Here is a 27,277-nt window from a genome sequence, read left to right as displayed (position 1 = left end):
CGGGAAGATCCCACATGCCGCGGAGCGGCTGGGCCCGTGAGCCATGGCCGCTGAGCCTGCGTGTCCGGAGCCTGCGCTCCGCGATGGGAGAGGCCACAACAGGGAGAGGCCAGCGTACCGCAAAAAAAAAAAAAAAAAAAAAAAAATCAATTGACCATATATATGAGGGTTTATGTCTATTTTATTCCATTGGTCTTTATGTCTGTCCCATGCCAGTACCACACTGTTTTGATTTCTATAGCTTTGTAGTGAGTTTGAAATCAGAAAATATGAGTCTACCAACTTTGTTCTTTTTCAACATTGTTTTGGCTATTTATGGTCAATTTTTGTTTTTTAATAGGAACATTTTGTCCATTTGGATTTTTAAAAACAATGTGTTTTCAAACTGTATTTGTCTTTTAAAAACTTTTTCAAGGTATATAACATATCAGTAAAATATGTAAAGTGCACTACTAACCTTAAGTGTACAGCTTGATGAATATTTACATACTTATACACACTGGTAACTACCACCCAGATCAAGACACAGATCTTTTCCAGCATTCCAGAACCTTCCCTTGTGATCCTTTCCAATCAATACCCCTTCTTCTGGGGCAGGGTTTCTCAGTCTTGGCACTATTGACATTTTGTGTTAGATAGATCTTTGTTGTGTGAGTGTGGGTGCGTGGGGAGCTGTTCTATGCATTGTAAGATGCATCCCTGGACTCTGCCCAGTAGATGCTAGTAGTAACATTCCCCCTCACAAGTTGCCCTCAGTTATCAACAGCCATAGAGGGAACAGTTCTGATTTGTATCACCATAGACTAGTTTTGCCTGTTTTTGAACTTCTTATCAATAGGATACTACAGTATATACTGTTTTAACTCTGGCTTCTTTAGCCCAACATGATGTCATTTAGATTCATCCGCATTGTTGCATGTATCATAGTGGATTCTTTTTATTGTTTTGCATTATTCCATCTTATGAACATACCACAATTTGTTTATCCATTTTTTGCTGATGGACATTAGGATTTTTTCTACTTTTTGGATATTATGAATAAAGTTACTTTGAACATTTTCATACATGTCTTTTGGTACACAGATACATTTATTTATCTAGAAGAGGAATTTTTGGGTCATAGCATAAGCATATGTTTAGCTTTAGTAGATATTGCCAATTTTTCAAAAGTGGTTGAATTAATTTATCGTCTCACCTGTGAGAGTTCCAACTGCTCCACATCCTCACAAACATTTGGTATTGTTAGTTTTCAAAATTTTAGCCATTCTGATTGGTGTCTAATGATATTTCAGTGTGATTTTAATTTGCATTTTTTGATGACTACTGATGTTAAGCATCTTTTAATATGATTATTGTCAATTTGTATATCCTTTTTTAGAATATATTTATTTATTTTTGGCTGTGTTGGGTCTTAGTTGCTGCACACAGTCTGTTTGTTGCAGTGTGTGGGCTTCTCTCTAGCTGTAGCACGTGGGCTCCTGAGTGCGCAGGCTCTCTAGTTGTGGCATACGGGCTCTCTAGTTGTGGCATGCAGGCTCTCTAGCTGTGGCCTGCAGCCTCAGTAGTTATGGTGTGCAGGCTTATTTGCCCTGCAGCATGTGGGATCTTTGTTCCCTGACCAGGGATCGAACCTGCGTCTGCTGCATTGGAGGCAGATTCTTAACCCCTGGACCACCAGGGAGGTCCCTGTATATCCTTTTTTATGAAATGCCTGTTCAAGTCTTTTGCTCATTTAAAAAATTTGGGTTGTCTTTTTCTCATTGATTTGTGGAAGTTCTTTATATTGATATAATCCAGATATGTGTACCCAAAGGTTGTGAAAATAGTCTCATATTTTCCTCCAGAAGTTTTATTGTTTTTTCATTCACATTAAATTTATAATGCATCATGTATTAATTTTGGAAAACAGTGTGAGAGAGGGACTTAAGGCTCATTTCCCCCCATGTGGATATCTAATTGCTCCAGACCATTTATTGAAAAGACCCACTTTCTCCACTGAATTGCAGTGTCACCTTTGAGGTAAGTCAAGTGACTGTATATGCGTAGGTTTATTTCTGGACTCTTTCTGTTCCTTTGTTTGTCTATCCTTAACCATTGCCGTAGTTACTGTGTTTTAGAGTAGATCTTGATATTTATTACTGTAAGTCCTCCAACTTTGTCCTTTCTTAAGATTGTCTATTCTAAGTGATTTACTTTTCCATATAGATTCTAGAAACAGCTTGTCAATTTCCATAAAATATAATAAAAATCTGTTAGATTTTCATTGGAATTTCATTGAATTTATAAATCAATTTATGTAGCATTGTCTTCTTTATAAACTGTGTTTTCCAACCCCTAGTCCATTTATATTTAATGTAATTATGGATAGTTTAAAAAATTTTTTTAAGTTTAAATTGAAGTGTAGTTGATTTACAATTATGGGTAGCTTGATATCTATCATCTTATGTTTATATTCTTTGTTCTGCTTGCTCTATATTTCTTTTTTACTCCTTTTTTGGTTTTAGGGTTGTTTTTTCCTCCCTCTTTTCTCTGTTACTTGTGTGGAAGTTACATACTGTTTTAAGTCTTCTAGTGATTCTCTAGAAGTTACAATGTGAGTATTTAATTTATCACAAAGTCCAACTAATCAATGCATTTATCTTCCTCCCAGACAGTTTAAGACTTAGAAACATGTTAACCCCACTTAATCCCCTCCTCACCACCAATTTATATGCTCTCCTGGTAATGTATATTAATTCTGTCTTCTTCTTAACCCTGTAAACATTATTATTATTTTATGTAGTTAATGTTCTTACATTTACCAAAATATTAACCTCTTTTTCTTATTTGCTTGTTGCATCTCAGACCTTCCATCTGGGATTAATTTCCTTTTGCCTAAAGTGCATCCTTTAGAATTTGCTTTAGTGAATTCTGCTGATGGCCGACTCTTTCCATTTTTGTCTGAAAATGCCTCTATTTATCCCTTATTCTTTTAAAAAACTTAAAACAATAAAAACTTGCAGAAAAGTTGAAAGTACAGTATAAAATTTTTTTCTGAATAATTTGATAATAAGTTGCCAAATGATATCCTACCCATCTTGAATTTTAATATGTGTTTCTTACAATAAAGGATAAAAGTTAACCATCAGAATCAGGAAATTAATACTGATACACTGCTACCATCTAATCATCACGCCCCATTCAAATGTCACCAATTGTCCCAGTAATGTTCTTTATTAAAAAAGGATCCAGGTCAGAATCATTCATTGCTCTTTTTTGTCTCATCTGTTTTGTTTCCCACAGCCCTGAGACTTTCCTTGACTGTCATGTCCCTGATACACTGGAAGATTACAGGCCAGCTATTTTGTAAGATGTGCCTCATTTGGGGTTTATCTGATGTTTCCTCATGATCAGATTCATGTCATACATCTTTGGCAGGAATAGCACAGACGTGATGCTTGGTTTTCCTCACTGCATCCTATCTGGTGGTGTATGATTTTGATTTGTCCCATTACTGGCGATGTTCACTTTGATCCCTTGAGTACAATGGTTGCTGCCAAGGTTTTCCACTGTAAAGTCATTATTTACCACTTTTTAGTAAATATTATGTATTAAATATTATGTAAAAATATTAAGGAGGTACTTTGAAACTATGTAAATATACCATTCCTCATCAAAATTCAATTTAGTTATTTACTTATTTATATTAGTGTGGACTTATGTTTTCCTAGTTTACTCGATGGACCATAATCTGTTGCTACCATCATTTTTTGTGATACTCAAACTTTCCCCAGTTTAACCAAGGAATCCCTTTTGAGCAAGCTTTGTATCTCTTTGACGTGTTTTCATAATTCCTTGGGCTCTCTTCCTTGTTTTCTGGAAGATGTCTCAGGCTCATCCTGCACTTTCTCTGCCCAAGTCCTAGAATCAGCCATTTCTCTAAGGAGACTTGTTCCTTTAGTACTTAGAAGCCAAGATTTGGTGCTAGCTGTATTCACTACTATTGAGGTGTCTCTGCTTCTCACTATTGACCCCATCCTCTGGTAGCCTCTGGTGGCCAAGTTGCCCCTGAAGTTCCAGGGTCTCTCTCCTTAGGCTTCCCCTCAGCCCCCTGAAGTCAAGGGCTCTATCGGCCCTGCTCAGCCAATGGAGCCCATAGCTGGACCAATCACTGTGTCTGGGGGCACGGGAATCTCTTACTGGCCAAGCGTGGGTTCCAGGTCCACCTTTATTCGTTTGTTTATTGACAATATTATATTAGTTTCAGGTGTAAAGCCCACCCTTATTTGAAGAGGGATGATGGGTGTGATTTGCAGCTTCACCTAGCTATATGGAATGAGTAGCCTACATGGAAGACAGAGGCTTTTTCACCAGAATAAAGATGAGGAGCTTTGGGGTTGACAAAATAGCATGTATCTACTATAACAAATAAGAGTTTAACTATAAATTGTGGTAACAACTGAAAGAAGAGAATAGGATGATGCACAAGAGGATCACAGTGGGCCTTTCATTAGCCTGAAGGTCAGGGGAGGCCTCTTTGAGGAGTGGTAGACAAGCAAAGACCTGAAGGATGGGGCTCTCTACCTGGGCAAAGGGGTGTGGCAGTGGAGCGGCCCCGGTAGAGGAAACTACCTGTGCAAAGGCCCTGAGGGGCAAGTTTGCTGGGCCTGGAAGGAGGCCAGTGTGGTGGGCGCATGGTGAGCGAGGGGAGAGCAGGGAGCGGTGAGGCTGGGGAGGTGGGCAGGGGAGACTGGCCTGGCAGGGCCTTGAAGGCATTAACAAGGATGTTTGCTTTATGCTCGGTGAAATGGGGCCCCTGAAGGGTTTTAGGTATGGGAGCTCAGTCTGGCTGCTGGCGGAGTAAGGATTGGAGGGGCCCAGTGGGGGAGGTGGGAAGGGACTCTGCTACACCATATCTTTACCCTCCCTCTTCTCTTCTCAATGAAACTATGACCTGCAGGAGCCTTCGATGAAGTAGGCTCATGTCTGGTGAAGGTGCCAGGGCAGAGAGAGGATGGCAACAAAATAGCTCTGGTATGCTTCCTGCTAACACCCACCTGACTTTACTGGGATGCCCTCTCCCCCCGTGCCCACCCCACCCCCAGCATTCCTTGTTTCTCTGCCTGGCTCTTCTCTCCTCCTTGGTACTCATCATCATCTGAAGCACAATAGGCTTTATAAGTTTATCTTGTTTCTTGTTATTCTCTCGCACTGGGATGCATCCTCCATAAATCAGGGATTTTTGTTTGTCTTATTCCCAGCTGTATTCCTAGCATCTAGAGCAGTGCCTGGCATATCCTAGGTGCTCGATAACAGTTTTTAAACCATGGAATGAATTGTGAGAGGGTTCTAAAAGTGGAAGAAGAGGGAATTCCCTGGTGGTCCAGTGGTTAGGACTAGGCACTTTCACTGGTAGGGCCTGGGTTCGATCCCTGGTCGGAGAAATAAGATCCTGCAAGCTGCATGACATGGCCAAATTTTAAAAAAAGGGAGTGGGGTGGGGAGAAAAGCTAGAAATGACCTTTTTCCGGACACAAACCCAACCCAGGTCTTGGCCATGCAGCAGGCCTCGGGAGGCCAGAGAAAGCCAGCATCTACAGGCCTTGGTGAGAGCCAGTGGGGGCAGACTGGACAGGCTGGTGGACGTGAGTGTGACACATGGAGTGTGGGTGAGCCTGGTTGGCGGACAGAGTCTGGAGGCAGGTGGTCCATCCAGGCCAGGCCGTGCAACCTGTTCTCTTGACAGGAGGGGTGGGAAAGAGTTTGTGGCATCTTTGACCCACCACACTGTCCATTAGATTTTCTTGTTTTGCTTTCTTTACTATATATTTTATCTGGTTCATGTTTCTTTCTTCTTCTGCCTTACGATAATGAGAACTAATAGATTAATTAGACGTTGGTTAATGTTTTCCCTCTCTCAGGTTGCAGAATGCCTTAATCCGACTAGTGTGTGCCCTTAAGAAGGGTAGATATTTGAAGGCTCTTATCACTTACGATGGCATTTCAGCTTGAGGTGTTGGGACCATTTCTGTCCCGTTGGCTCCTGTCTCTTCTCCCTTGCTTGGAGAGGAGAGAATGCTTTGCAGTCCCTGATATCTGGTCCTCCTCCAAATGCTGGCCTACAAGGATTATCCCCAACCTCCCTGCTGCCACCACGATCTTCTCAAGTCTTCACCCCCCTCAAGTTCCCCTGTGGTTTCTCACTTGTCTTGAGCTGACGCTGGGGGCTGGCAGCTGGGGAGGAGCAGACCGGCTTGCCTGCAGGTGGCAGGTGGCTAAGGGGGGTGTAGGAACAGCCCCTGAGGGCTGGGTGCAGTGTGGCTCTCACCCTGCGGCTTTGCCCTCTGCTGCCCCCGAGGTCGAGAGTGTCCTCAACCTCCAGAAGAGCCAGGATGTGCTGGACGTGGAAGAAGAGAAGAAGACCACGATGAAGGAGATGATGGTGCGTGAGCAACTTGCGGTCTGTGACATCCGGGTGGGGAGGGGGAGGAAGTCCTGAGTCCACCCACTGAGGAGGCTGGAGTGGGGTGGGATGGTCAGAGGACAGTCGAGGCACAGACATTTGGGCTTGAGTCTCGGCTCCACCTCTAATTGCCCCCCACCAACCCTGGGGGAGCTCAGCCAAGTCACTTCCCCTCTCAGAGCCTCGCTCTTAATACCTCACAAATGACTGTGATAAAACCTGTGTCCTCGGCTTGCTGGGAGGACAGAACCCAAAGGTTAGTTCATTGTAAAGCCTTAGGCACCTGGGAGCAGTCGTTATTATTTTATACATTATTTCCCCCAAAATTCCTTCTGATGGGGAACCTCTGAAGGAACTTTCCTTTTCTCTTTGCTAAATACACTCACTTCTCAGTTAACCACCAGGATGTTTGGGCTGGGATAACCACTGAAGTTTCCAGAATTATATTTAGCTATAAAGAGAGAAAAAATCCTTGCCTTTGATACTTCCATTTAATTAATGTTAATTGAGCACCTATGGGTCGTTGGTGCTAGATCAAAAGTGAGGAATTAGAAGGACATTTTAAAGGAATTCAACCGGACCACTTTCGAGGGCCATGCGTGGTGTTTTCTGCATTGGGCCGGTCCACGGTTTAGATATACTTCCTCACCATGAGGCTGCTGAAACAGTTCTTCCAGAGCCCTACATGGGGGGCGTGCAGCAGGCTAGGGCTTGTCATGTTTTTGGTGGCCTTGAACTGAGGGCTCTGGACAGGGCTTGAGCAGTCAGCTGGCTCCCCCCACTGGAGGCCAGGCAGGCTGTGGAGGCTGCCCACACCGAGGGTCTGCCACGGCCTGCTCCCTGTGAGGAGTGGCCTCGGCCCTGGTAGTCTGCAGTGGCCTGTGCCCTCATCGACACCTCCATGGTCCCCTGTCCAGAAGCAGATCCAGGAGGAGCCGCTGGATTCTCTCTTGAGCGCTGTCCGCCAGCAAGTCATGGAGACCCTGACCCAGCTGAGGTGACCACGGCCCCTTCCTCGAACCCCCGCCCCATTCCCTCTACCCCCGGGCTCTGCCTGTATCTTCTGGGGCCACTCTGCTGTGCGTGACCCCAGCCCAGTCCCGGGCCTTTTCCTTTCCCTTTGCCCAGCCCCTACCGGGGCTGTCTGCCCTGCACCCCACTTCTCTCCTCCTCCCCTCCTCATCTCGCGCTTTTGTGGATCTGAATCTCAGCCCTCATGCCAGCCCTGCATCCTTCGCTTCCTGCCTCCAGCCCCAGGGCCCCCCCTCACTCCATGCCCTTGCTTTCTGTCTCTTCCTCAGTCATTCCCAGCTTGTCCCGGGCATGCGGGAACGGTCGGAGCTGGTGAACACGTGCATGAAGAGTGTGTTCTCCCTGCCCTCCTTGCAGGCCATGCAGGAGAGGGACGAGGACAAGGCTAAGGCCATACAGGTGAGGCAGGGCCCTCCCCAGTGGGGCCTCGGGGCTGCCTGGCGTCCTCAGAGCGAGACACGTTCCTGGACTCCCAGCAGGGAGAGGAAGGTGTTCTGGGAGGTAGATTTTTTTTTTTTAATTTATTTTATTTATTTATTTTTGGTTGCGCTGGGTTTTCGTTGCTGCGTGCGGGCTTTCTCTAGAGGCAGCAAGCGGGGGCTACTCTTCGTTGCAGTGCGCGGGCTTCTCATTGCGGTGGCTTCTCTTGTTGCAGAGCACGGGCTCTAGGTGCGCGGGCTTCAGTAGTTGTGGCACGCAGGCTCAGTAGTTGTGGCTCGCGGGCTCTAGAGCTCAGGCTCAGTAGCTGTGGTGCACCGACTGAGTGGCTCCGCGGCATGTGGGATCTTCCTGGACCAGGGCTCGAACCCGTGTCCGCTGCATCGGCAGGCAGATTCTTAACCACTGCGCCACCAGGGAAGCCCCCTGGGAGGTAGATTTGATGTTCACACTGCTACTCAAGTAGCTTGGGCAGTTCACTTGCCCTCACCTAGCCTGAGTAGGCACTCGATAAACATTTGGTGAATGTATGAACCTGCAGAATAAAGAATCCCTCATCTGAAGCACTGTCCACTTTGGGCTCTGCCCCATGAGAAGGATGTGGGCAGATGTTGGCATGGCCTCAGGAGGTGCCCAGAAGTGGGAGGAAAAGGCCTGAGGACTGGGCGAGTTGGGGCTGAGGCCTGGAAGTGGAACCTCAAGGGGCTCCCATGAGCATCTTCAACCCCCTGCAGCATAGTCCCAGGAGGAGTGATCAGAGGTGACCCTTCATGTAGGATGGGGTTAGTGGGGGAGATTAGGGAGAGGGATTTCAGCTCTGGGTGAGGCACATGCCTGCATCCTTTCATTCAGCAAGTATTAACTGATGCCTAATCCAGAAGTACAAGGGAAGGATACAGTAGGGCTGAGGGCAGATTATCTAAGTATCATACAAATAAATGCAAAATTACAACAGTGGTACGTGTTGCAAGCAAGAAGTACTTGATGCTGTGAAGACTATGAAGAGGCTGGAACTGGGGGAGCGTGAGTGTGTTGGGGGTCAGGGCTCACGATGCTGGAGGTGAGAGGTTACAGAAGAGCTAACTAGTTGAAGGGGACGGCAGAAGGAAGAGTGTGCCAGACGGGAAGCAGCCTGTGCAGCAGCCTGAGGGCAGAGGGAGCATGGTGACTGCAGGACGATAAGGAGGCCATGTGGCTGGAGTCCAGAGGGTGAGGTGAGAGAGCACTGGGGGCCAGACCAGCCCCAGCGTGAAGGTTCTGAGTCCCGGAGGTGGTGCACTTGAGAGAAGACCCAAAGGAGAGGGGGGGAACCCCTGCTGGGTGTGAAGAGAGCAGTGCTGCACAGTGAGGGGCCACAGATGGGAGGGAAGGAGGAGGTAGTCGGTGAATGAGGCTTGCTTGGTGGTGGTGGTGTAAGCCTGGTGTGCACAGACTCAGGAAGTCTGGAAAAAGACAACCTGGAAGGTAGATGTGGAGAGCGGCGGGAAGAGGGGAGGTAGGGGAGAGAGGGTCTCAAAACACTGCTCAGCCTTTTGTGTGTGTGATGCTTGCACCCTCCTAAGATAATTTCAGGACTGTGGTGTGGCTGAGGGAGGAAGAAACAACCGAGCAGAAGAGAGATGGCTCCTGGAAGGGGCAACTTAGAAAATCTATTTGGATCTAGGAGTAGTAATTTAAAAAAGAATCAGAACACTTCCCCAGAGACAATCATATAAGTCACGCTGGTCGTCCGTTGATCTAGCTCTCACAGTTCCAGAGCTTTTTCCCACCCATCTTCTCATGTTCCTCACAACCCAAAACTTCCTTGTTCTGTGACCTTGGACAAGTGTCTCCTTATTGGTAGGATGAGAAAAACACTTTGAGAGGCTTCCCTGGTGGTGCAGTGGTTAAGAATCCGCCTGCCAATGCAGGGGACACAGGTTCGAGCCCTGGTCCGGGAAGATCCCACATGCTGCGGAGCAACTAAGCCCGTGCGCCACAACTACTGAGCCTGTGTGCCACAACTACTGAAGCCCGTGCGGCTAGAGCCTGTGCTCCGCAATAAGAGAAGCCACTGTAATGAGAAGCCCGCGCACCACAACCAAGAGTAGCCCCTGCTCGCCGCAACTAGAGAAAGCCCGTGTGCAGCAATGAAGACCCAATGCAGCCACAAATAAAATAAATAAAATAAAAATAAATTTAAAAAAAAAAGAAAGAAAAACACTCTGAGGACAAAATGATATGGTTGTGCAAATCACGAGGCATGCACCTGGCCCGTGGTAGATTTTCAGTAAATGCTGGGCCTCTGATTCCTCCCCTTGTAAGCTAAGAAGGGCAGAGATAATAATTACCAATTTGTCGATAAGGAAACTGTAACCAATGGAGGGAAAGTAATTTGTCCAATATCACACACCAAGGTTAGTCTCAGAGGTGGGACAAGAAAGTAGCTCTCCTGGGTCCGAGTACCCCTTCTTCCCCTGACCCACACCGGGGGTTGCCTAGGGCTGGGGTCTGCTCCAGAGGCTCCCTAGTAGCTTGGTCCTCCTCCTGTCCACAGACACTTTACCGTCAGACCTTGGATGCTCTGCAGACACTTCTCAATGCCCTCTTTGTTGAGGACCCCACTCCTGCTGGGCTGAAGAGTGTCTTGGAGGTACAGAAGCCGGGAGGAGAGCAAAGGCGGAGGAGAATGGAGAATTGACTCGGGAGATCTGGGGTTGGGGGGCTGGACCCAGAAGGAGTGATTTTACTTCAGGATGTCATCTTGTGCCAGGTTTCTGCTTCCCTGCCCCTCTCACAGGCCATGTCCCAAACTCCTGCCCCTTCATTCTCTCCCTATCCCCCATACTCCTGCTACAGCTGTCCCCATATCCTTGCTTTCTAAATTCTTGTTCCTGTCTCTCTCTCCTATCCTCAAGACTCTCCACCTTTCATCTCTCTCCTCACTGACCTTTGTCCTCCCTCTGGTCTTCCAGTCCTGTGCTCAGCTTCTGGACCCCATGTCTCCCTATACTCTAAGAAGAGGAGGAGGGCTATGGCGGGTTGTCTTTATGCTCTCCCTAGAAGCTTCCTGATGATTGGTGAAGGCTGGCCTGCCCATCCAGGCAGTAGATGCTGGCATCCAGCTTGCAGCTCTGAGTCTTGCCCTTTTCCGCACAACCTCTGGGGCCCTGGATGAACTCTGGGAAGGCCCATGAGAGAGCACGGGCTGTGAAAAGCAATGTCTCTGTGTTGAACCACACGCTTCTGACCCTGCCTTTCTTTGTGAGTGGCCCTGGGAGTGGGGAGGGGACACTCCTAGGGAGAATCTTCTCAGCTCTGAGGGAGCCTGTGCATCCATCCAGAGATTCCCAGGTGGCCCCCACTATCCTCAGAGGGCTCAGCTCTCAGGGCCAGACCATCTAGCTCTGTTCACCATTTACTGTATAGCCTTATTAAACCTATAAGTCGCAATCCCTAAGATTATGACATAAACAGATGTCCTCAGGGTTCCCCGCACTGGGGCTTCTGCTGGGGAGGCTCATCATTCGCGTTGGGGATCCTGATGAGGAGATTGGCCAGGAGGCTCTGGACGGCATCACCATCCTCTACACCATCTTGGAGCTTCAAAAACGTAAGCCCTTTGGAGTGCCTCTAAAACAAGCCTTTTGAGCAGGTACTCAGCCTAGGAATTGAGTGGAGCCATGGCAACAAGGCACTGGTGGGATATGGAAGAGACCAACACAGAGTCCAGTGGGGTCTGGAAATCAGGTGAAGACTTAGTCCCCACAGAACTAGGAGACAGAGGTGACAAACCCATTTTGACTTAAGCAATGCTTGTATTTAAGCTTCTCTTCATTCTTCCAAGTTTAATGTGTGACTCTCGTTTTCACATTCCCATGCCACCATGTACACCAAGGCATAATAGCCCCAATGTCCTGGTTTTTGGTCTGTCTTCCCCCACTAGACTACAAGTTCATTTGAGTCTGTGTCTTGTTCACCACTGTATTCCCAAGATCTAGCCCTGGGCGTGGCCCATGGTGGGTGCTCAGTGAATATTTATTGGATGAATGAACAAAGAGCAGGTCCTATCTTGGAATCTGGAGTGGCTAAAACCTGTAGGTGGGAGTACATCTCTGGATTCAGCTGCAGGGAGCTAGCGATATGGTATGGGCTGCCACAGAAACCCAGCTGGCACTGCACCTAGAGGTGTGCAGTATCAGCTGTTACTTGCCTCCCTCCTTTCTCCAGAATCCCAACTCTGCTCCAAACCAAGGAACCTTGGCACATTGTTCAAACTTCCCTGGCTCTGGAGGCAGAGTGACCTGGGTACAAGCTCCGGCCCTTCCTAGCTGTGTGAACTTAGGCAAGTATTTTTCTTGTCAAGGCCTAGATGTCCTCATTTGTAAAAAAGGACACAATAGGATATAACTCACAAGCTTTTTGGAAGATTAAATGAGATAATATATGTAAAAAGACCAGCTCATTCCACACATTATAGGTACTTGCCAAATAGAGTTTCCCTTTTCCCCATCCCTACAAGGATCCTCTTATTAGTTTCAGCCTTTGGGGATATGGCTGGTGTCCCTGCTCTTCTTGTTCTTTAGCATTTGGGGCAAAGATTTAGCCCCTAGGAGATTTCCCTTGCTGCTCAGGAACCACTCAGACCTCCTGAGTGATAGATGAAGGTGATATAAGCCATGTTAATGATCAGTCTTAGGGACAGGAAGAGTATACACCAAATTAGTATTGCCAGATTTAGCAAATAAAAATATAGGACACCCAGTTAAATCTGAATTTCAGATGAAAGGTAAATACTTTTTGGTATATTTGAGACATACTTTCACTAAAAATTGTTTATCTGAAATTCAGATTTACTGGGTATCTTATATTTTATCTGGTGACCCTAAGAAACCCATCCTGTTAGATTCTCAGGGAGTGAAATGGTTTATCCAGGCCCCCTGCCTGTAGGAAGCAGCAAAGGTAGGATTTGAATCTGGGTCTGCCTGACTCCAGGTCTCAATCTCCTTCCCTTTACAAACAACCTGCATGCTTAGTCCATATGTTATTCTGCCTCAATGGCCCTTTCTTATGCCTGTGTCTTGCACATCCTGGGGGATCCAGGTAGGACCCACTCCAGGCCACAGTTAGGCTCAGGAAATGTTCCTGAAATGTGTTTCCTTCAGCATAAAATAAGGAGCCCACACATGCAGGTACTATTCTAGGCACTCGGGACACAGAAGAAAAAAGATTAATTCAATAATCCTCCTGCTGAGCTTATCTTCTTGTTGTCAGGAGACAATGAACAATAAACAAGTAACACCTATAGTAAGTCAAATGATGATTAGTATTACAGAAAAAAGAAGAAAAGGGAATTGCAGTTTAATAGAGGTGTTGCCACGCACACACCAGAATGGCAGAAATGGAACAGACAATTCACTGGTGAGATGTGAAGCCACTGGAACTCTCACACACTGCTGGTGGGAGCATAATTGTTCCCCACTGTGGAAAACTGTTTGGCAATATCCCCTGAAGCTGAACCCATACCCACCTTGGGACACAATTCCAATCCTAGCTATGTGCCTACAAATGTGTACCTATAGTCACCAAAAGGCATGGACTAGACGTGTCAGAACATTCACATCAGCGCTATGCATAATAGCTGGAAACAACCCAAATGTCCATCAGAAGTAGAACAGATCAATAAATTGTAGTATATTCATACCATGGAAAATTATACAGCACTGGGAGCGAGTGAACCCATGCAACTTGCAACAGTGTGAATGAATCTCACCCACGTAAGGCTGAGTGAAAGCCAGACACAAAGGATAACATACAGTATGAGTCCATTTATATAAAGTCCAGCAGCAAGGAGATCGAATCCGCGGGTTTTGAAGTCAGAATAGTGGTTACCCTGAGTGGGGGAGGAGGATAGTGGACTGAAATGGGGGCACAGGAGGGTCTTCTGGGGTGCTGACCATGTTCTATTTCTTGACCTGGGTGCCCACTACAAGGATATGCTCACCGTGAAAACTGATCCCGCTGGTCACCTATGATTTACGTACATCCTACATCTATGTTTAACAAAAAGTTAAAAAACAAAATAGGTGGTCAGGCCTCACTGAAAAGGTTCTTTTCTTGCAGGAGCCAGAGATAAGGAAGAGACCAATAAGAAGGAGCTGTATGAGAGCAACAAGTGTTTCCTGGGCCCCTACAACCCTGTCAGCCCATGCTGGAACATTCTGCGTGTTATCGCGGTGACCACCTGCTCCCCATCAGCCCTGGGCCTTCCTGGGGCGATGGGGACAAGGGAGGAGGGGCAACACCAGCCTGCCCCAGTGCTTCCTCCTCCCCTTCCATCCTTCCAGGCTCTATTCCCTTTACATTCCTTTACATGCTTTCCTTGACCACACAGGCCCATCCTGTGGGCTCCCAACCCCTCTGGTCTGTGCCACAGTGCATGGGCCGTGTCACCAGCTCTGGGGGCAGGGGCCATGTCACCCCTTCTTTTGTAGCTCCTCCTCAAAGTGTTTGACACTCACGGATTAACTGAGTATATGCCCCCCTGCTGACCTCTGCATATGTCAGGTGGTGTTAGTGCGTCCATGTACGGCTCGCTCTGGGTCTGCCCATGTGTGTCAAGATCTCTATGCCTTTGTTTCAGGAATTTGGAGACTTCCTGGGGCCCCAACAGGTAAAGGACCTGCTGCTAGCAGCCCTGGAAGGGCTGAAAAGTGGCTCAGAGGCTTGGGGCAAGGACTCGGGGGAAATGATGCAGCTGGCCTCGGAGGTCACAGTCAGCTCGGTGCTGGAGCGGTACCCACACAGGGCACTGGAGGTGGTAAGGGCCCCTGGGGGCAGGGGCTGGGCTGGGCAACCCCACAGGGCCCACTCATCCCTCAGGCAGGGCAGGGCTGGTGGTGGCTGAGTTCTAGATGCTCCCAACTTGCAGGTGAGAAAGAACTCGCTTATCGGCCCCCGAGACAGCTCAACTATCCAGTGTGGGGTGGGGGAGGGCAGCAAAGACAAGCTGTCTCCCAGAGAAGGGGCGTCTGCTCTGTCTGCCCGTCTCCCCATTTCTCCCCTCTGCGCCCGCCTCTCCCCTCTCTCTCCCCCCACCCTGTCACCCCCTTCCTTCCTCCTCCTGTCTCCCTACTCCCCCATCACCCCCTTGGCTTCTCCACTTGGCCCTCTGCCTGCTCCTGTCCACCCTGGCTGTACCCCAGATTCCAGAAATCATGCAGGGCATCTATGTGCACCTGAGCCACGGGCCTGAGAGGTGGCCCTGCTGCCCGTCTCCTCCTGGCCAGCTCCTTCATGAACGAGGTCGTCGTGGCCCTGCTCATGTGTCCCCTCCCACTGGACAGGTACCAAGTGAGGGGGGCTTCCAGCCACTACACTGCAGAGGGTTGATATAGCCCTGTTCCCGGGCTGGGAATCCCTTCTTCTAGCAGAGGAGCCCCTCGCCCTCCCAGGTGGTCCCTCTTCTATGATCTATGATGCTTATGACAACCGTTAAGTCCTTCCTGAGCACTGCCAGGTGTCTGTGCTGCACATTTATATGTTTTCTCACAAGTGTAACAACCCCATTCTATAGATAAGGAAACCGAGGCTCATGGGAAATTTCTAGCCCTAGGCACCTACTGAGCAAGCAACAGAATGAGGACCTAAACTCGTATCTGACCAACTCCAAGCCCAGAGCGTTTCAATGACGCCATAAAAGTAGAACTGACTGTTGGTCCTGATTCTGCCTCCAGACGCTCTGTGGTCTTGGGCAGCCTGCTTGCCCTCTCTGGGCTTGAGTTTTCCCCCATATGCAAAAGGAAGAAATAATCCCCCCATCCTCACCCCAAATGGGTGGTCATGACAAGTAATGCAGCCAGTCGTGCTGAGTGCCTGCCCTGTGCTCCATGCTGTCAGCCTTCAGGGACCTCTGGTCTGTTGGGCAGAGGGGACTGTGGCCAGATGGTGATGAGCTCGTGGGCAGGGGAGACAAATCTGGCTGCTCCAGTCTCCCAGGTCAGGAAACGCTCCCACACCTTCGAATGAAAACAAGGCAGAAGCGTGTGATCCACATCTTAAGGTAGTTGGTTGAGAGTGAATGGAAAAGAATTATGCAGAACTGTGCAAGTGAGGTGCGCTTCTCACCAAGAGAGCTCGTGTCATTCATAGAAACCAAGATCAGTGCAGGGGTGACACACTCCCATCTCCCACCTGGAAGAATTTAACCCTTTCTGGCTTCCCTGGAAACCAGGGAGTTTTCTTCTTGGAGCCACTAAACATTCAGACTCAAGACTGCCAGGGCCATACCTGACCTCAGTTACTCAGGATATAGGACAGGACAGAGTCCTTACAGCAGCCTGTGTAGCAGGCCAGACAGAGCTGGGACAAAATTTAAGGAGGCCTCGCTCTCAAGTGCCACTCCTGTGCTTGCCTGATTGGAGGACCTCCTTAAACGTTGTGCCCTGGATGCCTCACTTTCCTCAACCTAGTACTGGCCCTGGTCCTCCCAGGTGAAAGGTGTAGGTGCTGCCCTGGCTTAAGTGGCTCAGGCTTCAAAGGAACTAGTGTCTCTTACAATAACTGTCTAGACTTTGCTTCCAGGATCCCCACAGGGACAAGCCCAGTCACAAGAGTCACTGCACCCTGAGAAGCTCAACGCCACAGCGTCCCCAATGGTCCTTCGAGTTAATTTATAGTTGCTCCAGCCCAGACGCAATTTACACATTGGGTCATTTTTACCATAAGCAATGTTGCCTAGCAGCATAGTTGACATACTATCTTTATCAGGTTTCCAGGGGAACGGAGCTGGAAAGTTAATGGAAGGTTCAAATCTTAAGCAGAAGGGGGAAAGGGTTTTGTTAACCGTTTAGTGCACTGGCCCTGTCAACATTTTCACCTCCCCACGATAGGAGTGCCTACAGGCTGGTGCCTGCTGGCCCAGATGCTTTCCCTTGCCTGGTATACTGCCTTCTAAGGGACAGGAGTGGGCCCTCCTTGACATTATGTGACAAATGCAAGATCCAGGCCCCGAAGGGCTCCTTGGCATAGAACAGGCAAAGGCTTTGGAGTCATCAGGTCTGGTCACTTCTGGTCTCTGTAGCTCATTAGCCGTGTAGTCTTGGACTGGTGATTTCACCTCTCTGAGCCTTAACTCCACATCTGTAAAATTAGAATAAGAACCCACCTTGAGGGTCAGTGTAAGAATTCAGGGACCTTGAGTGTCTTGAATATCTTGCTCACGTCTGCTGGCAGAGAGCAAATGCTCAATATTTGCTGAAGTAATAAATTGTATGCAAAGCACCTGGTAAAGTAAGTACCTGAGTCATAGGGTTTTCGATAATTGTTAGCCCCCCGTCTCTTAGGGAGTGTTTTCTTGTCCATTCCAGAAATTTTCTGGTACGTCCATGGATGCCATTTCAAAGGCACCTTCCCTTCTCCCTCCGCAAACAATTGGGCTGCAGGGTGTGCCCCACTGCCCTGGTCCCCACTAACCATCCCCACCCTTGACCCCCCAGCAATGGAGCAGAGATGTGGAGGCAGCTGATACTGTGCAAGCCCAGCTGTGACGTCCGAGATCTCCTGGATCTTCTCCTGACCAGCCTGAAGGAAAAGCCTGTCACCAAGAAGGGCCGGGCCTCCATCGTGCCCCTAGCGGTGAGGACACCCCACCCCGCACACCCATCTTCTAGTTCCCTGTTCTTCCAGGAACTAACTGTGTGGCCTTGAGCAAGTCTGTCTCTGGGCTCTTGTTTGTGATCCACTGGACGACAATAGTACTGTTACTTACAGTGACGGCAGCAGCCTGGAATAGTGGACACAGAATGACCTGGGACTCGCAGACCTTAGTCTGAGGGCTGGCTTTGCTCAGGTTTTGTAACCTGAACAAGTCACTTCACCTCCCTGAGGCTCACTCTCTGCATCTGTAAATGGAAATAATAATATCCACCTCATATGGCAGTTGGGAAAATTAAACGAGGTAACTCGTTCACTCATTTAGCAACATAAAATGTTTAAGTACTGCTGCCAGTCTCAGAGGTCGGCCCTGGGAACACGGAGGGAAAGGGCTCTGACTGCAGGAACGGGGCTGGGTGGAGAGACAGATTTCTCTCCGCCTCTGTCACCAACCCCCTGGTCCTAGCCAGCTGGATAATACCCCCACTCATCTCCTTGCTTCCACTCCAGCCCCTCCAATCTGTACCACAGCTAAAAAAATCTTTGAGAAATGCACATCTGCTCTTCTCAACCCTCTCAATGGCTTCCCATTGCCCTTGAGAGTAACACAGTGCTCCTACCTGTGTGCTACAAGGCCCTGCACCCCTCACCGGCCTCTTGCCCTCACCCCTCACCGTGATCCTCTTGCTTGCATGGGTCCAACCTCGTTTTTCTTTGTCAGATCTTCTTCTTCTTCTTCTTCTTCTTCTTCTTCTTCTTCTTCTTCTTTTTAATATTTATTTATTTGGTTGCGCCGGGTCTTAGTTGCAGCAGGCGGGCATCTTAGTGTGGCATACATGAGGGATCTAGTTCCCTGACCAGGGATGGAAGCTGGGCCCCCTGCATTGGGAGCTTGGAGTCTTATTCACTGTGCCACCAGGGAAGTTCCCTGTCAGATCTTCTTAAACGCTGCTGTCTTCTGTCACAGGGCCTTTGCACATGCTGTTTCCTCTGCCTAGACTGCTATCCACCAAGTTAACTTCTGCTCAACCCTTAGCTCTTATCACCTCCTCAGGGAAGCCCTCCCTGATTTCTCTGACCAGATCAAATCAGTGCATATTATACTTTGCTTCACATACTTTATCTTGGGAGAGTTTACCCCAGCTGTGATTTAACAATACTCTGTGTGTGTGTGTGGGGGGGGGGGGGGCGTGTCATTTGGGTAATCAGTGAGATGCATGAATTCAGTGCCTGAGCCTGATATCCCCAAAGTCCAACATACACCTGGCACACAGTAGACTCAAAAATTTTTTGTTGGATTGATCAATTTATTCAACAGATATTGAGCACCTACTATGGGCCAGGCATACTCATAAGTTCTGGGGATTCAGCAGAAAGCAAGACAGGCTGGTGGAGGGAAGCAAATAAAGAGGAGCGAGTGGTATTATCCCTTTACAGAGGAAGATACTGATGCTCAGAGACATTCCATGTCTCATGTAAGGTCACACAGCTAGTGAGTGGTGGTGCCAGGACTCAGATCTCCTGCCCCGGAATCCCGTGCTTCACCACTGGATCTCTCTGCCTCTCTCCCCCAGCACTGAGTTCTATGACTAGGGCACCAGCACCCATTCCTCCCCTGGTTTGGGCATTCATGCACTCCTCCTCTGATCACTGTGTGTTGGTGTATTCTCATGTCACTCAGAGGAAGCAGTGAGGGCAGCCTAGTTTAACGGCCCTCAGCGAAGAGGCAACTGGTGTCCCCCTCACTGTGTGCCTGTGTTATGAACAAGGAAGAGGCAGGGCTCACTACAGCGCATAATCTGAAAACCTGGCTTCAAATCCCAGCTCTGCCCCCGGGAGGCTAGGTGACCTTGGGCAAGTCTCTTTACCCCTTGTCTCCTCCCCTGCACAGTGGGATGAAGACTCTACCTCACAAATGTGGGAAGAGATCCTTCCACCATGATTCTTCCAGGGGTGTGTCAAAGGCAAAGGGTCGCTGTGGTTGTTCTGGGGCAGGGCTCACCCAGAGAGCCAGGAGTTGGGGTGTGGTAGTTGGGGGGGAATCTGGGCTTGCCCAAGTTGGGCCAGAGAAGAGTAAAGATCCAGGGCCAGCCTCCTAGAGAAGCAGTCCAGGCCCTGCCAGGAGTGCTGGGACATCTACCAGATCCCGCCCCCCGCCCCACCAGGCAGCCAGCGGCCTCTGTGAGCTCCTGTCCGTCAACAGCTGCATGGGCCGCGTGAGGTGCATCTACCCCCAGCTTCTCCTGGCCCTGCTCATTCAGGTCCATTACCACATCGGCCTCAACCTGCCTGGCCGCGTGGTTTCCCTCAAGGACGCCAAGAAAGACGGACAGCCCTCTGGTTTCATGCCCATACTGTACGTTCCTACTGTCCCCGGCAGGGGGAGGGCCACCAGCAAGGGCCCTTCCGAAAGTCTTTAGGGCAATTGATCAGTAGAAATTAGCTTTGGGACTAGAAGAGAAAACAGACGTTCACTTTTTTTTCTTTTTAAATTTATTATTTATTTTTGGCTGCATTGGGTCTTTGTTGCTGTGTGCGGGCTTTCTCTAGTTGTGGTGAGCGGGGGCTACTCTTTGTTGTGGTGCGTGGGCTTCTCATTGCAGTGGCTTCTCTTGTTGTGGTGCACAGGCTGTAGGCGCACGGGCTTCAGTAGTCGTGGCTTGTGGGATCCAGAGCGCAGGCTCAGTAGTTGTGGCTCACGGGCTTAGTTGCTCCGCGGCATGTGGGATCTTCCTGGACCAGGGCTCGATCCCGTGTCCCCTGCATTGGCAGGCGGATTCTTAACCACTGCGCCACCAGGGAAGTCCTCAGATGCATACTTTTATGAGAGAGCCAATCATGTGTTCAACAACTGTTTGTGAGCACCTGCAGGGTATGTCCTCTGCTTAGTGCTGGACGGCAGGGAAGAATCAGCTTCCCCCCAGGAGCTCACCATTTCGGTTTTCATCCTCCCTCCCTAGAGATATTATTTGTATTAGATTTGTACCCAACGCCGAATCATTTGATTTTTATTTATTAATTGGAAAAGGTAATATAGGCACACGGGTAAAAAATCTCAAAAGGCATTAAAAGGGAGTCTCTGATCCTCTCTTTACCCCAGTTCATCTGCCCTAAGAACCAGGTTCTTTCTTGCCCTTCACAGGGGGTTGATGTAGGGCTAAGCCCACATGTTTTCATTCTCTACTTTTATACCAATGGTAGTGGACCTTACACAGTTATATATTTTTGCTTTTATTGTATACCATATCTCTGAGATCATTACATATAGAGCTGCCTCATTATTTTTAACAGCCGCATAATATCCCTCTGTGTAGATTCCAATATACCATCATTTACTTAACCAGGATCCTCTCGATTTAGGTGCTTCACAGCATTTTGCAATTAGAAACAATGCTGCAGTAAATGAGGCTGTTTATATGTCTTTATACTTACATGTGATTGTATATGTAGGATGAATTCCTGAAAGTAGAATGGGTGCATCAGAAGGTTTCTGTATTTAAATATTATGGTGGAATAGGAATATGTGGTGGAAAAAGTTCTTGACCAGTGAGTGAAGGGAAAATGAAGGACCTCCTAAAGCACCCAGTTTGCCAAATTGCCTCCCACAGAGGACACCACCGCCAGTAGTATATGACACTATTTATTTCCCCACAGCTTCGCCAGCACATTCTCATCTTTGCCAATCTGAAAGTTGAAAAAAATGGCATTTTGCTGTAATTTTAGTTTGTATTTCTCTTATTATGAATGTGGTTGAGGTTTAAATGCCATTTCTGTTTCCTTTTCTGTCAGCAACCTGTTCTTGTTCTTTGCCTAATTTTATATAGGACTGTTGGGAATTTTTCTTATTAGTTTGTAAGAGCTCTTTATATATTAAGGACATTAACTCTTTGTCATTTGTATTCCAGTTTATCACTTAACCTGCAACAATTTGATGGTCTTTTGCTATTCAGAACTTTAAAATTTTTATGTAGTCCAGTTCCTCAGTCTTTTTCCTTTTTGGTTTCTATTGCATGTTATGCTCAGAAAAGTGCACTTTGAGGGATAGAGGGCAAGCAGTTGTGTAGGTGGGCTTGAAGTCAGGACACCTTGGGTTTGAGTCCTGGCCTATAACAGTGCTTTGCACTTTGGGTTAAGCCAATTTAACCTCCTGGCAACTTGGTTCCTTGCCTCTGAAGTGGGGTAAGCAGTTCCTACCCTGACAGGTGTGTTGTAAGGACAAGATAGGATCTCGTCACAGGACGATACCGTGTGCTGAGGCTGCAGAGAGAAATTTGTCTGGCAGATGGAACTGATGGTGGGAGAGACTTGGGTGGAGGGAGGTCTGGCCTGTTGGGGGCAGGGTGACATGAGGTCTCAGCCCCCTTGTCTTGGCAGCTGGGTGGTCAGAGTGGTGAAAATCCTTCTGCTGAAGATGGGCTGCTCATACGAGTTTACCTTTCTGGAGGACCAGGGCGGCTGGGAGCTCATGGAGCAGGCGGAGAACCACCACCGTGGATTGTCCCTGCTGGCCAGGTGAGGCCGGGGATCCCCAGGGCAGGGGTTGGAGGGAGGGGAGAGACCTCAGGGTCTTTGGAAAGACCTGCGTTTGCATCTCTCTCTGGGCAAGACCCTTCCCTCACTCCATCGTCTCTCCTCTGAGACTGGCAGAGTATCATCTACCTCAGTGGGTAGACAATTCAGATGTGAAAGATAGCACACACTCTACAAACTGTTGTTATAGCAGTACCTGGCATTGCAGAGCACTTACGTTATTTATAAAGCACCTTTCTCACCACATTATGAATTTAGTTCCCGCGCTAATACAGAAATTATGGTCTAGCCGAGCAGTTTATAGTGCGGCCTTGGAGCAGGTCTACCTGCGTCTGAATCCCAGCTTACCACTTCCCAGCTGTGTGACCCAGGGCAAGTTCGTTTCCTTCTCTGTGTCTCAGTTTTCCCATCAGTAGTATGGAAATAATAACAGGGCCCACCTCCAAGATTTAGGGTGAGGATTAAAGTACTTTGAACAGCCCCTGGCATATAGTAAGAGTCCAACACAGGTTAGATTTTATTATCATCATGCTGACTGGTGGGGCAGGGATTATTAATGCACATTTTGCAGGGGAAGGTGCCAAGGTTCAGAGAGGGACAGTTATATACCAAAGGTCACACAACCAGGAAGTGGCAAGGCTTGGAAATGACCTGCTGGCCCAGATCAGGGCTTTTCCCCCCAACCACACACAGCCTCCCATGGGGTCAGGAGAAGGGTGGGGTGGCACCTTGATTTCACTAATGTGGCTCCTGCAGGAAGAGTCTGCTTCTTAGCCCTGCATGCTGAGTGTCCAGGATGGTGCTCTCCCCAGGGGTCTCAGGATACAATCGCATTTATTGAGCACTTACTATGCTCTAGGCACCATGCAAACAGCCGTGCATTCATGGACTATTCCATTTAACCCTCACCATGACCGATGAAATAGCACTATTATTTTCCCAGTGTTACCCATGAGGAACCTGAGACCCAGAGAAGTTAAGTGACTTGCCCAAAGTCACACAGCTAGTGGAAGGGCCAGAGTTGGAACCCAGGCTGTCTTATTCCAGACTCTACTCTTGGCTGACACACTTGCCTGGATTCATTGATTAATGAAGCATAGTGCAGACTTGAGGGTGCATCAGAATCATTTATGGGACTCGTTAAAGCACTGATTGCTGGGCCCCACCTCTAAAGCTTCTGATTCAGTTATCCTGGGATGGGAGCCTGAGGATGTGCATTTCTAACAAGTTCCCAGGTGATGCTGATACTGCTAGTCCAGGGGCCGCACTTTGCAAACCCCTGGCTTAGTAGAATGAACGAGGCAGCTGGAGTGGGGAGCCCTGGGTTGGGGCTCCAGCTCTGCCATTTTTCAGCTCTATGACCTTGGGCACTTCACACTCAAAGCCTCTGTTTCCTCATCTATGAAATAGGTTAACAACAGTAACCTACCTCAAAGGGTAATGGTGAGGATCAAATGCAATAACTACTTGAACGTGTCTGGCTGCTGCCTGGTGCCTAGTGAGTGGGTCCTCACACCCTTTCCTTCCTGTCTCTTCCTGCTGGAGTGGTCCTGGGAACTCAGGGGTCTTAAGCCTGTCTTTCTTACTGATTTGCTCTGTGCTCTCAGGCAAGTCACTTTCCCACTCTGGGCCTCAGTTTTCCCATCTGTAAAATGAAGCAGTTAGACCAAATGGTCTCTGAAATCCTGTCCAGGTGGGAAACCCTGGGGATGCAGGAACCCAGGTGACTTGGGCTTGCCCAGAGTTTTGAGTGTTGGGGCTAGGCCCCCACCCAGCACATGCCCCTGGGGCTGGAGAGCCTAAGGGCACTCTTCCCCCACACCCAGGGCCATGGTGCACTACTCCTGCCAGGAGCTGTGCCACATCCTCGACCTGCTCATCCTGCTCCTGGAGCGAGGCAACGAGAAGCACAAGATCACCGCCACTGCCTTCTTCGTGGAGGTAGAGACTGGGCACTGGGCGTGGGGCAGGGGTCCCCCCGGGCCTTCCCCTGAGCATAGGCCTCAGTTCCCATTGCTGGTCATTTCTCCTGTGCAATAAGTACTTAACACTTTAGAATCTTTCCTGAACATGATTTCTTTTGAGTACAAAGGCTTCGTAGCTCTCTCTCCCTCATCCCTCCCATCTCTCCTCTTCTTTCTACCCCCTCCACCCCATTCCATTCTTCCCGGACTCCCCCTTGTCCCAGGCAACCACCAAACCTTGCTGGGCCCCTCTGTGTACCAGGTACCAGATTGGAGACACAAATATGAATTTGACTCTGCCTCGCTCTCAAGGAGTTCTTGGTATGGGAGGGGAGACAGAGCACATCCCAATTATAACACAGGGTACTATAGAGTGACTTGTGCTATGATGGGGGCAATTCAGGCTGTGGTGGGAGAACAAAAGTCTTGGATGTGTTGGGTGGGGGAACATCAGGGAGGCCTTCCTGGAGGAAGTGACAACTAAGCTGAGTGAGTGTATGGGGGTACTGGAGTGGGTACTGGGGAGAGATGAGTCAGGAGAAGGTTGGTAGGGTTGACCCCAGAAGGGAAGACTTGCCAATAACAATAGCCAACGTTTATTGAGCACTTACTACCTTCTAGGCATATTCTAAGAGCTTTACACATATCGATCCATTTAATCCTCACAATAATCCTATGATGCATATACTATTCCATCCCCTAGTTTAGAGGAGGAAACCAAGGCACAGATTTAAGTAACTTTCCCAAGGCCACACAGCTTGTTAAGTGGCTGATCCAAGATTCAAAGCCAGACACCTGGGCTCTAAAGTACACTCTCTCTTTCATTTTGTGTGTGTGCTTGTGGTTGTGTATGTGGTAAAAAATAAATACTTCATGAAAGTTACCATTTTAACCTTTTTTTTTTTTTTTTGCGGTACGCGGGCCTCTCACTGCTGTGGCCTCTCCCGTTGCGGAGCACAGGCTCCGGACGCGCAGGCTCAGGGGCCATGGCTCATGGGCCCAGCCGCTCCGCGGCATGTGGGATCTTCCCGGACCAGGGCATGAACCCGTGTCCCCTGCATCGGCAGGCAGACTCTCAACCACTGCGCCACCAGGGAAGCCCCGTTTTAACCATTTTTAAGTGTACAGCTCAGTGGCATTAAGTGCATTCACACTTTTGTGCAAACATCACCACCATCCATCTTCAGAAGTTTTTCATCTTCCTTCCCAAACTGAAACTCGGTACCCATTAAACACTAACTCTCCCTCCCTCATTTCCTCAGCCCCTGTAACCACCATTCTACTTTCTGTCTCTATGAATTTGCCTATTCTAGGTTTCATATAAGTGGATTCATCAATATTTGTCCTTTCATGTCTTGCTTATTTCACTTCATATAATGTCTTCAAGGCTCATCCATGTTGTAACGCAGGTCAGAATTTCATTCTTTTTTAAGTCTGAATAATATTCTGTTGTATGTACATACCGCATGTTGTTTCTCCATTCATTGGTCGATGGACATTTGTTAAACCCACTCTCTTAACTGCCATCCCATTTTCCTCTTGTGACCTGCTGGCTGCCACACAGGGGGTCTGGGCTATCACCAGGGTCTGTACAGTGGGGCTCAGAGGCTCACTGTCTGCTCAGACAGTGGAAGGTTAAGGAAGGCTTCCTGGAAGAGGTGCCATTTGAGCTGGGCCTTGAGTAAAGATTGCCAGGTGGACAGAGGGCAGCATGGCAATCCCGGCACTTCTTGCACCTTTCTGCCTCTCCAGTGCACTGTGAGTTTAGGGAGTAGGGACTACATTGTGTTTATGTCACATCCCTAGACCCAGTCCCAAGAGGGCCCCCAAGAAGTGGGGATACGATGGATGAGTGAGCACCCAAGTGAACACTTTGCCTGGCTCTGCAGGCACCGGCAGAATATGTCACCTCCAAGAGGACAAGCGTGTGTCTTGGAGCCAGGAGTCGGGGTTACAGCCTCAGCTCTGCTGGGGTCTACTTCTAATTTCCCCCGTGACCCTGGTGAGGAAAGGGAAAGTGCCATTTCTTGAGGGGCTGCCACATGCCAAACACCACGCTGACCTCTTTTATCTGCTACCCCACTCATCAGCACAGCAGCCCTGAAAACCAGGAATTGTGAAGCTCACGGGTCGACGGGGTAAGAGGCAGTTTTCAAGGTCACACAGCTCAAGTTGTCCAGAGAGATTCCGACCAGGTCTGCCCACCTGGCTCCTCTATCCTGGTCAGCCTCGTGGGAGAGGCGGTCCTCTCTCTGTCTGTTAGTGGCTGCCACAGGGGCTCTTGGGGGAGGGGGGTGGAGGTTGGACCTCCCGTGTCCACAAGGTCAGGGACAGTAGGCTTAACCTTTCCCAGCATTCCCCTGGAGCCCTGAGCAGTGGCCCTCCCTCCCTGGGGCAGGGGTCCTCACCCAGCTTCAGTCCTTCTCCCGCTCCCCAGAAGAGGTGGCCCACTCCTGGCCAGAGCCAGGCCCACCATGTTCACGGTGGTGCTTTGATGTCGCTCAGATGTCCCTCCCCGGCTCCCCCAGCCTCGCATGCTGTGACTGTGTGTGTGCTTGCTTCTTCCAATGGCGGGTGAAGTCCTCAAGGGAGCTGTGTGACCTTCGGCAAGTTGCTGAACCTGTCCGTGCCTTGTTTTCTTATAATACAGGGATAATGCATTGCTCATCTCATAGGGGTTTTTTTTTTAAGCAAAAATTTTAAATCTTTTATTGTTTCACTCTTATTTTGAAATAATTTTAGATGTAACAGAGGAGCTGTAAAAATAATAAGAGAGTTCCTGTATCTCCCACACCCCGACGATAACAACTTACATAAAAATAGTACAATAATCGAAACTAAGACATGGGTACAATACTATAAACTACAGACTGCTCAGATTTCACAGTTTTCCACTGATGTCCTTTCTCTGTTCCAGGATCCATTCCGGATCCCACCTTGCACATTAGTTGACTTAATGGGACCTCCTTCATCTCCTCTAATCTTGTCTGTCATGGCCTTGGCACACTGAAAGACTAACTCTAGGTATTTTGTAGAATGTCCCTCCGTTTGGCTTTGTCTCATGTGTTCCCATGATTAGACTGAGGTTATGCATTTAGGAGAAGAACCTGTATAGGTGATGTGACCTCTCAGGGCATCATGTCAGGGGGCCCATGACCTCTATTTTAACTTCTTATTATTGATGATGTTAACTTTCATCAGTTGGTAAAGGTGGTTGGGACTGTGAGGGTAACACGTA

General features: G+C 48.6%; 1 protein-coding gene across 1 annotated transcript in view; it reads left to right on the top strand.

Moving 5' to 3' along the window:
- The window catches only part of MROH7 (maestro heat like repeat family member 7), a 51,713-nt gene that overhangs the window by 13,451 nt on the left and 10,985 nt on the right, over nt 1–27,277 (top strand). The window contains 16 exon segments of the mRNA XM_024119910.3: nt 4,940–5,013; nt 6,338–6,421; nt 7,360–7,439; nt 7,744–7,873; nt 10,449–10,545; nt 11,052–11,155; nt 11,369–11,504; nt 14,015–14,127; nt 14,535–14,711; nt 15,097–15,127; nt 15,130–15,165; nt 15,168–15,237; nt 17,389–17,527; nt 19,711–19,901; nt 21,920–22,057; nt 23,902–24,016. Of these exon segments, the coding sequence (XP_023975678.1) occupies nt 4,940–5,013; nt 6,338–6,421; nt 7,360–7,439; nt 7,744–7,873; nt 10,449–10,545; nt 11,052–11,155; nt 11,369–11,504; nt 14,015–14,127; nt 14,535–14,711; nt 15,097–15,127; nt 15,130–15,165; nt 15,168–15,237; nt 17,389–17,527; nt 19,711–19,901; nt 21,920–22,057; nt 23,902–24,016 (1,715 nt within the window).

The sequence above is a fragment of the Physeter macrocephalus genome, unplaced genomic scaffold, assembly GCF_002837175.3.
Source record: "Physeter macrocephalus isolate SW-GA unplaced genomic scaffold, ASM283717v5 random_156, whole genome shotgun sequence".
In the NCBI taxonomy this organism is placed as follows: Eukaryota; Metazoa; Chordata; class Mammalia; order Artiodactyla; family Physeteridae; genus Physeter; species Physeter macrocephalus.
The sequence above is the reverse complement of the archived record's forward strand: the minus strand, read 5'-3'. Positions and strand labels throughout refer to the sequence as shown.